Source organism: Sylvia atricapilla, chromosome 5 (genome assembly GCF_009819655.1).
Source record: "Sylvia atricapilla isolate bSylAtr1 chromosome 5, bSylAtr1.pri, whole genome shotgun sequence".
Classification (NCBI taxonomy): Eukaryota; Metazoa; Chordata; class Aves; order Passeriformes; family Sylviidae; genus Sylvia; species Sylvia atricapilla.
Window position 1 is genome coordinate 14,250,897 of NC_089144.1, and position 12,430 is coordinate 14,263,326.

Sequence of the window (12,430 nt, forward strand, 5' to 3'; positions counted from 1 at the left end):
TATCATTTAAAAGGAAGACAAATGACCACATCTGATAGCACACATGGTTTCCTTGGGATATCTTACTACTCTGTCCTGCAAAGCCTAATAAAATCATGTACTACATTTTGTTTTATGTAATTTTCACAATCAGGCCTTGACAGTGATGACTCATTCTGTTGCAATGAAACCTGTATGTGGTTAATCAGATTTTTTTTTTTTTTTTAAATGTGGATTCATCCTTGCACTCAGGATTTAAATGATACAGGACTGATACTCATTATGCTGAAATTACACAGGTGGAAAGAAGGATAAAATTGGGTACCCAACCATTTCCAAAGGTATTTAGAGTATATCCTAGACATGTTCTTAGTCACGCACAGATCCCTCATGTATTTCTAATCAGTCAAAAGAGAGCAGATTCTGCCTTCAATTACCACAAACTTTTTCCCTGTGTGTTTATTAAAGTGAAATCTCCCTAATATATGTTCCTGCACATATTACTGATTCTCTCCCAGCTTATACACCTACCACATAATCTAAAATATGTTCACAACAGATAAAAAAATCTAATCAAGAAGATGCTAAGGCAACAATAGTGGCTTGGTAAATAACAAAAAAAGTGGTAAGAACTACATTTCTATTGCTACTGACTGTAGCAAACAACAATAATTGCATTAAAAACTATATTTCTCCTGCCTGAAATCTTAGGAGTCTTGGTGATTGTCAGATATTTCGCTATTGCTGATGATCATCTTACTGCCACTAGTCTGTAAACAGAAAAAATTATGTACTTTTCTTAGTATCTTGTAGAAAGAGGATGCCTTGCTTTATTAAACACATTGATTCATGCAGGATGACAATTTGGGTGCCATTCCCATTTTAGAAATGGGATAAAACCAGCAGTCGCCTGTGCTGCGAAAGAAGCAATAGATCATGTTAACAAACTCGTGTCACACGTCCTTGTCTAGCATTGTATCTAACCATTGCCTCTTTCCCAAGTATGAAATATTCACAGCACAAATTTCAGAAAATCCCGGGATCCTCTGCTCCCAGGGCTTTCCACAGTGGAAAAGGAATTGGCACGGCTGGCGAAGGAGTGCAACGAGCGCGCGGCGGAGGCATGAGTCACACACTGGCTTCTCTTCACCATTCTGTCTGCAGATTTTTGCTGACTCCTCTTAGTTTCTAAAAATGCTGTGAAGCTTATGTTTTGCAATCTGTGTACATCCAAGAAGTACAGATCGTGGGGATTAACTTCTTCCAGATCTCCAGATCACAAGTTACCAAAAGAAGCAGATATTATGGTAAGTTTTCCACAGAGATTCTACAAAAAAACCACTTTGAGAACCAGATAAACCAGAAGTATCATCCATCCAGGAAAGGATTGGTCAAGCAAGTTTCTGAAGTAAAGTGGGAATACAGCAAACACACATCTTAATAAATTAGGCTTAACAGCTTAACAACACTTTTCAACTACAGAAGGCTTTAGAGGCATTAGCTAACAAATTAATCTTGACAATAAACCCTTGCCTGACTACATGGTAAGACACTGAAGTTTCTTGCTTTAGTGAGAGAAATTAATATCAAAATCTAAGGTACAAAATTTGAGAAATAAGGAAAAGCGAGGCAGATAATACTAAAGAGAGGCCTTTAAAAGCAAAAAACTCAGCCATCATACACACAATTCAAAATCTACATCATAGAAAAAAATACTTGGGATTAAATAAATCACAGTCTACTGATTTTTTTTTCTTTTTTTCCAAAATTGGTGCCACTGAATCAATTTCTAAGAAATTAATTTCTAAGAAAAGTCTCAGATCAAGAAATACTTCCTGTATTAAGAAACAAACATGCAGGTAACCAAACAAACACGGGATTCTTCCAACAGAAAATGAGGGTGCAGGAAGGTTCATGGCTCAGTACACTTAGTTTCCATCCCTACATGGATTATTCTTCACTTTGACCTGTCTTTGAAAAAAAATCTGAAGAACTTGTTACACCCATATCTAAAAATAATAAAATTACAAGTGAGGCTAACAGAAAAAATAGATATTCAATAAGCTCTGGAGAAATGACTTACCAAAGCATAGTATATTATGTATTACATTTTATTCTACTTAAATCAACTGCAAGAATACTGCCATATACTGGGGAGAGAAAAAAAAAAAGGAACTTCTGCATTAACATCTGTATGAGAAACCACCCCATTTCTGGATTCAACTCACAAAATAGGCTTTTAAGGGCAGAGCATTCCCCAAGTCAAGAGCATTGCCTCCCAGTATAGGGCTGTATTTAGGATCCACAAGACTTCTACCAAATAGACTACCCCAACCCTCAGTGAGGGAAAAGGATTACTGTGAGGCTTCATTTAGCAATTTATGAAACAAACCATTTTTCTCAACACTAGTCCACATCAGAATATCATTAATTAAAAGCTGTCTTTTAGTGGACTGTTGTGCTTATCCCTCAACATTTTGACTGGTCTCACAGGACAGTGGCTCTACATGTGCAGGAGTCACCTGTAACACTCAGGGAAGGACTAATAGGAACCCTAATTTTGCAATTCATACTTCCTGTCATCTCTTTTTCATTACTTTTCTCCTTCCTGCAGTGTTAATAACACAATTCATCTATTTCAGAGTGAAAAATGTTTCATTTCAATAAGCTTCAACAGAACAGCTCCTGTGACTCAGTTCCCTCCTATGGAAAAGGCTGGAATTTCTAATCAAGAGTCAACGTACACCTAGTGTGGCAAATTTCTGTTCATTTCAAGAATGAAGAAAACTTCCCTTTTACTGGTTTGCTTAGGACTACCTTAGTGCATAAAGAAAAATGCAGCACAGTATTAATAGTGACAATTTGGAACAGTGGCATGACTTGATTTAGGTTTCAGTATTGCCACCACCCTCAGCCACATATCTTTTGTAACCTTATTTTTATGCCTACCTAGAAGAATATTTAGCCCATGCTATCAAAATATAATAAAAATCTGAGTGAAAATAAGGGTGGGAGAGATACAACTGGGGAACATTTTAAGCTTCTAGACCAGTCTAGTGGGAACCTGCACAGGGAAAATAGGAGCATTTCAGTTCAAGTATTGTTTGGGTGAATCAATTCTAGCTGTTGTCTTTTAAATAAAAAAAAAATCACACAATTCATCACCTGCTAAAAAATCTGGACTGTGGACTCAGCACCTCTTTTGTGTCCTTATTTACTTCTCAATTCAGGTCAAAAGTTAATCAAATTTTAATATAATGAATAAACTGGGGAGACTTCGCTCACAGATTTCAACTAAGCATTTTATGCTGGAAAAGGACCACTAATATAATATATACCTCCATGATACTTCTAATAAAAGCTGTGCAAAAATTATTCTTAGTTCATAAGATCAGTGGAACACTTTTTAAAAAAATCACCCTCTTTCTGCATTTCTGCGTGAACATTCATGGTCCTGGAGAAACAAAGGAAATATCAAAAAAGGAAAATTCTTAAACCACTACTTAGAATATCTGTCACAAAATCAGAGTATAGCTCTTACCCTACCCAACTCTCAAATGAGAGGGAGTGGGAATGTAATTTAAAGAGGGTGAAAATCCAATAAATCACTTTTTATAATAGTCAGCAATATTACAACTTCAGATTCATGTTCTATAGTTATTTCAGGCCCGCTTCAGATTAAAAAAAAAAAAAAAGTCTGATTTTGAATTACTGTAATTAACTGCAAAAGCTTGCTGATTTGTTGATGCAAAATAATGTCAATCATTTTCATAAACTTGTTAGAAACTTTGTAAATAAATAGGGAAAAATGATACAGGGGACAAAAATTCATTCATTGTCACCAGTTGGCTGTTGGCATGCAGAGAAAGGTGTTCTAAGGACAGGCATAAGTAAAACCCATGGTCCTCTCCCTGCCATCATCAGTGTAACGTCCTCAAACTGAGCCATATCTGTCTGTCTGTCAAAGAGAGTCTATTTTACATTTCACCCTGAAAACTTACTAAGTCTGGAAGGAAGGAGGAAAGGAAGTTAGGTATGAAACACTGAGTTTGCTTAGAAGTATAGGAGGCAAAAAAATAGTTTGGAAGGCAGTGGAGAAGGAAAAGAAAGATCCCTCCTGAGCTGAATAGCTGCAGGCACATGCCATTAATTTTAGCTATTAAAAAGTGCTGAAGTGTATTTAGAAAATCTTCACTCTTGGACAGATTTTTCTGAGAGTATCAGTGAGACTTTTTCATTCATTCCAGGGTACAAGCAGCACAGTCTGGCCCTAAATTAAGAATATATCACCCATGAATATTACTGAAGTAGAAGTGCAATTGACAGTAATTTCACTATCACTGTTAGGTATTTTCACCTTCAATGTGAGCTGCCCCTGCTGCACTTCTGTGTGCATTACATGATACTGTGAAACATTAGAATCATATTCTGCAAACAATATTCAATCCAGGTCTCCTTGCTCCTGGAAATCAGGGGGGAAAGAAGAATCATAACGCCCCCTAAAGAAAATGACCAATTTGCCACAGTAGGCAATGGCACAACTGATGGAAAACTTGGCTCTTGGTCTGATCCTACAGAACAGAGAATTGCCCTCTGCATGTTCAAGGAAAGCTGAGTGGGATCAGGCTCTTTAACAGATTCAGCAAGAGAGATAAATCAGAGCTGTAATCTCAAATGCAAATCATTTAAGTATTCATTGATACCTGTCCTGCAGCAGCTGTAGAGGGAATGAAAAAAGCTGATGCAGGAATGGGCTGAGAGTGATCCAAAACAGAACACGCTGGGCTGGGAGCACAATTGTAGTTATTGTTTTGTACTTCTTACTTTCCGTGCATTCTCAAGGTGCTACCAAGGTTTTTGTTGTTTGTTTGGGTTTTTTTTACCAGAACACCAGGGACACTAAGCTGTCATTCTTTTTATCAAGAAGTCTGGTTCAGCATTTGTAAAAGACATAAATTAATTATGGCGTCTGGCTTTACCAAATTGTAGCTATGGACCAGGGTAATTTTATTCCAGGGTTGTTTTCTGGTAAATTTTTTCCTCTATTAAAGGAAATTTGTTAACAAGACAGTAGAAAAAAACATTTTTTGGCACCAAAAATATCACCTTTTGTCACAAAGGTCTTTATGAGCACTCTAAACACAACATGCAGGGATCAAAAGCCCGGGTAATGCTGCAAAGAAGCACAGAACAGTCTGGGGCTCAATTCTACTTCTACTATGGTCAGCAACAGAGAGAATGAGTCATTTTTCTCTACTAAAATGCTTCTGAACTGCAATCCCTATCTCACAAAGGTTTAAGTCAAATATTGGTCCAGATGATAAGACTGCCTTGGATACGGGATTCTTGCAGAAGGCAAGAAAGGATCAAGGCACAACCATGTGAGTTTCCAGTGGGCAACCAGAGTCTGGGTTGTTTCTTTGTTACAAAACATTAAAGCAGTAAGAATTTGACCGTGCCTCCATCAATTTCAAATGCCCTGCTAGATAAATATTTTTAAGATCTGTACAACAGGCCTTCTATTTAACAATGAATACATTTCAGGCTAATGTGCTGCCAAGCTCCAGCTCTCTTTCTAGCAGCTGAATTCTTGGATAAAATCATTTTGCAGAGTATGAGCAATGCAGTGCTGAAAATAGCATCACTGCAAAATGAAAGATGGCAAGAACCTCTATAATGCTGATTTATTTCAATGAAATTTCATCTTTTATGCTTAGTATCTATTTTGATGTTTTCAGCTAATTTTCATACTTAATAAAATGTAAACCTATAGAATTTTTTTAATTCTGAGGCTCTAGCATAAATACCTGGGAGGGAAACAAAGAAATTGCCCATTCACCATTTACATCATAAAATATGTATAATAGAAAAATGTTTCGTGGATCCAAATAATTTGCATTAATCATCACCACATCCACAGGGACATTAAAAAAAAACCAAAACCAAAACAAACAAACAAACAAACAAAAAACCCAACACACAATCAAAAAAATCTCACCAAAACACCAAAATAAACACCACCAATCAACAAGCTGTTTCTCACTTATTCTGTTTCCATTAGAAAAATGGATTGCAAAAACACTCTTTAAAATATCAGTGGGTTTCAGCATCTTGCATAATGCTCAGCATTTAGACATGTGCTGCTGAGAAAACACTAAGAGGTGATATTGCACTTCCCTAATTCTCAGTAGGTTACGTCTTTTCGCTCTCTTTCCAATTCACTGATATGAAGGTACATTTCAGGGTTTTTTTTTCCTAATAGTGAATATTTTTAAATAGGTTGAGGGAAAAAATCAAATGAGAAAGAGCCTGATATTTTATATTATAATCCATTAATACAGCAGTCTTTTCTAATTAACATCAGCAGCTAAACTGGCATTCTTCTATCACAGACTTTAAGCTATAAATGGGATTTTTTGCATGTGAGTGGTATCAAAATCCCTATGTCTGACAGTAGAAACAGATGAAAACATCATAAATGTCACCTATCTACCTTTGGTCACTGGTGCATACAGAAAGTGATGCTGAGACCAAGCCCAGCCACACTCTCAGCAGGACCTACACTTGTTAGGTCCATGTGCAGAAGCCAAAAATAAGAATGTCCCAGTTGTGCAAGCCCTAATTCATATGACTCATAGACTTCCCTGAGTTGTCCTAATGACACCAAAACAGTAAAGATGATTCATGCAAGTGAAAAATGGGAATACACAACTTCTTTTCTAAAAATGTCCTATCTGCATACATTTAGATATACGTTCATATGTGTACTATTTTTATCTTTATATTATCTTTATCCACCAATATTTTACCAAGTTGTGTACGTGGCAGATATGTCTTGAATATAATATTTAATGTAATAGACATGTACAGAACAAGTGACTGAGGAGGAAAATATGTTAAAAGATAAAGGAAAGAGAGAAATGGATAGCAGAGGAAAATTGGAGGGGGAATAAAGAGAAAAGATAAGATACATCCACAATGATGTAGTAACAGTCCCATTGATTTTGAAAGGCTTCATCTGTAAGTTTATAAAAATTAAAATTTGTTTGGTTTGTTGGGTTTGTTTTATTTTTTTAATCAATACAAGCAGGTTTATTATCAGAAAGGAGAATGCATATCTTTATGCAGTACATTACTCTCTATCAGTAACAATATTAACACATGCTGTGCCAAAAGGATACTTAGGAATTTCAAGATACACTTAAACTCAAGACTATCTGTCTTGATGCAGCATAGATAAAAGAACAGAAATTAACTGAGTCCTCTGCTATCCTCAGGCAACATATAAACCTTGTAGATTTAGCAGTATGTTTGTTTCTGAAGTCTGTACAGATGTGAATAATAAATAAATATATATGGCTACAAAAAAGAAGTGCTTTGCATACTGAGATAGCAGTAGTGTGGTTATAGTGCCAGGAGTGCTACATACAATATTCTAATCTAAGTGCAAAATATCTGCTGTGTTGCAGGTGTAACTGGAGGACTTGGGAGTTGCTGTGTTAAAAGTAAGAACATGGTATCTTGTACCAACAAACAGATCCCTAACACATGACACATTTAATATGACACTCTTAAATGGAATGCAGTATGCACCAATCAGCAGCTAAGCCTCATGGCTCAGATCAAGACACAATTACTACTATACTTAAATAGCTTATTAAAGGATCGTCTTCAATATTTGCAGTGAAATATTTCAACACTGGAAGCAAGGAATGCAATACCACCTGCTCAGATTTTCAGTGAAAAATTAATGCTACCATTTCATACAACACAAACCTGCACCTGAAATTCTCTATATTTTGATGTGTAAACATATTAGGGCCTTTTTACCTTATCAGAGAATTCAAATTAATCGAATTACTGAGATTCTGTCAAACAGGCATTGCATAAACCTTCAGCATTTCTCACTAAGAATACTACATGCTTCTATATTGTTATATTGGTTATATAGGTTATATAGGAACTTCTGAATGTTTTAGTAATAGCACATGTTAAAATATTTATTAATGCAGAAGAAACAGATGACTGAAAGAAAAGTGATTGTACAATAATGAGTTGTTGAAGAAATCATATACTCTGTAGCCCTGAACATGCATATATTCACACAACAGCTGGGAAATCCTGCTTCCTCAGACCAACTTTTTCACTAAGAGAAAAAAGAGACTGAAAATAACAGGGAGAAAGCAAATAGCTAAGCACATAATATCAGCAAACCTCCAGATCTTCAATTATTCATATCCTTTTTTCCTTTAGTCTCCTCTGCCATTTAATTCCTATTTTTAATACTCTTAATATATATTATATTTTACATTAAGAGCATTTGCGTCACTTCTTTGTTCTTTCCCATTTGTAATTTTTAGTAAGAAATGAAACACTGCTGTCAAGTCTTAAAAAAGAATGGAGAAATTGTTATCTCCTTCACTGTGTTACATCATTACTTTTTGCTAAGCAGCTCTCCCTTACATCAACCTGTTGTGTGCTGCCTTCTAAACAAACTAAGCCTTGCTTGCACTTTGATTCCATTTCAAAGGGGAAACAGTACTATGAAGGATTCACGGTTGCTACAGATGATTTCTGCAATATTTCAATGGAATAACGAGAAAAAAAGAGAGCCAACAGCAAGTAGATAGTGCAGTACATGGAAATGTTGATGACTAACATAATATTCTGAATTACTTTATCATAGGTATAGTTATAATTAAAGTTGTATGTTTCACTGTTGTCAATTTCTATTATCACGACTGTCAATAAAGGTAAATTCAGAAGGAAATTAGCAAAAATAGATGGGGATACAAAACCAGTTTTGAAAGAATACCACATATTCTTATGTTCAAAAGCGATCTAGACTTCTATTTATATTCTTTTTATATGATATTATTTTAATATCACTGGGTTCTATTTTTCTTTCTCTTTTAAACCCAGAAAAATCCACACAGAAGACAAATTGTAATTAGTTGTGCATGATAACCTTATCAGCTCAGTGAGAAACCGTAAATATCGGAGCTCAAAAAACCGTAAATACGGGAGCTCAAACACGAGAAAACAATGAGTTAAAAAGCCCTGGGTCTGTATTTTGCTACACTTGCTTCAACATGGCACATCTTTATAAACTGCACCACGAGAATGTTTTAAAAGGTAATCTTTCCTACATTGAAAGGCTGTTTTTATTCAACTGAGAAGATGCTAAGTGGTTATTCTACACTTATCTTTGTATTCCTTTCATTTAACAGTGCGAGCCTCCCTTTGAGTCTTTCATAATGGAACCGATACTCAGAACTGAATCCAATTATAACAACCTACCAGCAGTACTAATTGGTGAAAATGCATTGCTGGTAATTACTGCAACAACATCCTTCTGCCCAGGATGAATGACACCAATAAATTCTACCCAGTGTTAAACAATAAGGAAAGACTACCATTAGCACTGTTTTTCTTATGTAAAATGCATTAAAGTGAGTCATCCACTTAAAAGTTACCTACTGGTAGCTTTAACCCAGATTCGGGGACTAAGGTAGGTGCTTCAAAAAACCAACCAAACAAAAAGAATATAAAAATAATGAGGTGGGAGAGAAGAAAAAGGAAGGAAACACGATCACATAGTGCTTTGTCGTGGATTTTTTTCCTTATCTGTAGGCGAATCTCCAATGTGATGCATTGGCTTTCTTTTGCCTTTCTTTTATTGCATCATTATTATTTGATCTTTGCACTGCTCTGGGCAACACTTTCATCCTCATATTTCTGCAGCGCTTTAAAGATTTCTATCTCAGGGCCAAGCAAGGCACCGAGCCGCGTACACCGCGAGCATCCTTCAGCTCTCGCCAAGGTGTTTCTGAGAAGTAACGATGCGCAAGGCCAAGGCTGAAGAAAACAGCTCCTTTAGCCGGGTGGTTCGAAGCCCCTGCGGCGGGACCCGGCGTGCGCGGCCGCGGAGCGCCCGCGGGAGCGCTGGAGCCCGGCCCGCCGGGGGAGAGCCGGGGCTCGGAGCTCCCAGCCCCGCTTCCCGTGCCGGCTGCCGAAAGGCGACCCAATCCGCCTTCCGTGCGGCTTTGAATAAAATCGCCAAAGTTCTCAGGTTTTCGCCTTTTTTTTTTTTTTTTTTTTTTTTTTTTTTTTTTTTTTTTTTTTTTTTTTTAATAAACAGTGTTGAAACTCCATCCAGGCTGGAATAACCTCTGTGGGAGGAAGGGGCGGACTCTGCGTAACTCGAAACTTTCTTCTCCACAAGGATGACCTGACGGGGTGTATTTGGGAGCCGCTCCGGAGCGGGATTCCCAGGCGAAGCCTTTACCTCAAAAGTCCCGCCGCCGGCCGTCACCGGAGCTTCCCCCTCCCTGCGACCGCCCCGGCGGGACCTTCTGCAGCTACCCTGACTCTTTTCTAAGCAAAAGCTGCCGAAAACCTACAATTTTCCCCGATCGCCACTTTTCGCCCGGTCTAACTCGATTTCCTTTTGTACGGTCGCTGTCCCTGGCGCCGAGGAGCGCCCCCGCCCCCGCCGTGCCCCCGCCCCGGACCCCCGGACCCCGCCGGGACTTACGTGGTGGCCGAGGGGAAAGGTCCCTCCGAGGAGTGGTTCATCACCAGGGACTGGAAAAGTGTCAGGCTAAAGACCAGCAGCCAGCCAGCAGCCATCTTCCTGATCGAAGATCGATCCCCCTTCCCCAAGTCGGCAAGACGGCAATAATAATAAATTCAATTATCGTGTGTGGCGGTGCGGGGGGGGCCGTGGTTCTTTAAAGCCTCCTCCGCTGCCCCCACCCGCCCCCTCGCAGGAGGCGCAGCCCAGAGATGCGCGGAAAAGCGGGAGCGCGGCCGAGGGTGGGGAGGAGGAGGAGGAGAAACGATGGAGATCTGTGGGTGGAGTGGGGGAAGAGGCGAAACAGAGAAAAGAGAGAGAGAGAGCGAGAGATACTCCACTCTCTGCTACTCCAGCAGCAGCTCCAGCTTCATCTGATCCGCCGCCATCAGCGCTACTTTTGTAACAGATCCTACTCCGCGTGTGTGTGCGCGCGTCCTTCCCTGATTTATTCCACTGATTGCAGAGCAGCAAGAGGAGCCGAGAGGCGGGCGGGGTGGCGGCTCCTGAAAGCAGAGGAGGGGAGCAGGGGACGGAGTCGGAGACGAGCAGATCGCCGCCGGCTGCTGCCTTCCCTGCCGGCAGCGGGGAAAGTCGTGGCGAGCGGCGGGGGCGGGCGCCGGGCCCTGCGGCGGCCGCGCTCCATACAAGGCTCCCAGGAACTCCGGCCGGGCCCCGGGGCCGCGCTCCGCCCGCCCCGCCCCGCGCCGCCCCGCGCAGCCCGCACGCTATTTTTAAAACCGCTTCGTGCCTTCTTTTAATTCCAGCCCTCCCCTCCTCCTTTCTCGGCGGCGGCGGCAGCCGCACACAGCCCGTGTGCCACCAGTCTGGGCTGCGATTTAAATAGATATTCCGTGGATGCGCCTATAACTGGCGCTCTCCCCGCGGCTGGAGCAGCGCTGCTCAGCCCCGCGGAGCCGGCCCGGCCCCCGCCGCATCGCTAACCCCGAGAGTCCTCTCGGATCCCTCGGGAGATCCACAGGGCGCATTCCCGCTCCCCTCCTGGCGTTTGCCCGTGTTCGCGCACGCCAGTCTCTGTGGCAACTATGCGCTGTCGGTATAAATGTAGGAAGTAATCCAGGGAAACATTTCTTAGCTTATTTGTTAAAGCAGTTAAAAGTTCAGTGACAAATTGGATTTTCTTTTCGGTCTGTGGGTTGGTTTTGTTTGTTTTTTCTTTGAACGTGCTTACATATTTATATTTGGCTTGGTTGACACCCCACCAAGTACTGTAAGGTCTGGATTAATCAGTGCTAATATGCTGAACAACTGCTGAAAAGTGAAAAAGATTCTAGAGAACATACTGCTATGATTTAATAAAGAAGTATTCAAAGCTTCCAATCTACTGTGCTATTTACAATATTTACTTAGTTCAACAGGTGAAAATGAAAGAGGAGCCCCAGTATTCATTTTGTTTTCACGCCCTTTGTATTTAAGGATCACGTCTTAAATGTATTAACTCACAACAATTTCTATAAAACAGGAAAGCGTCCATCTCTATTTTAAAGGTGGCAAAGGGATCAAAACTGAGATGCACAAATGAAGAATTGAGTGCTCACATTGCCCGGGCTCAAAGCCAGCACGATATTTCAGTTGCAATCTGTAGAGCATGCAGTCACTCATCTACATTGTTTCTGGATTGGAGCTGGCACTTGGGAGCTGGTGGGAAGAACTCCCAGTTGTCTTCACCTATCCACCTACCTTTAGGTACGTAGGATTCAGGGTTTGGATGCAAGTCTGAAATAGCATTTTCTAAAATGATTCTGCAGCCTTTAGACTCAAACAGTCTGAAGAGTATCTATAGCTCAGCTTTTGTAGGCCTGACAGTTTTGCCACGTGAAGTGGCTGTGCTGTGGATATTTACCTGTAGCTACT

The 12,430-nt window shown here is 40.0% G+C and overlaps 1 protein-coding gene across 3 annotated transcripts in view; it reads right to left on the reverse strand.

Moving 5' to 3' along the window:
- The window catches only part of CACNA2D1 (calcium voltage-gated channel auxiliary subunit alpha2delta 1), a 452,272-nt gene extending 441,122 nt beyond the window's left edge, over positions 1–11,150 (reverse strand). The window contains exon 1 of one of the 3 annotated variants that reach the window (XM_066318753.1): positions 10,517–11,145. In XM_066318753.1, the coding sequence (XP_066174850.1) occupies positions 10,517–10,611 (95 nt within the window). In that variant the 5' untranslated portion in view covers positions 10,612–11,145. Of the gene's footprint in view, positions 1–10,516 lie in introns of all 3 variants that reach the window. The other 2 variants (XM_066318754.1, XM_066318752.1) reach the window with 2 other exon arrangements.
- Positions 11,151–12,430: the final 1,280 nt, after the last annotated feature.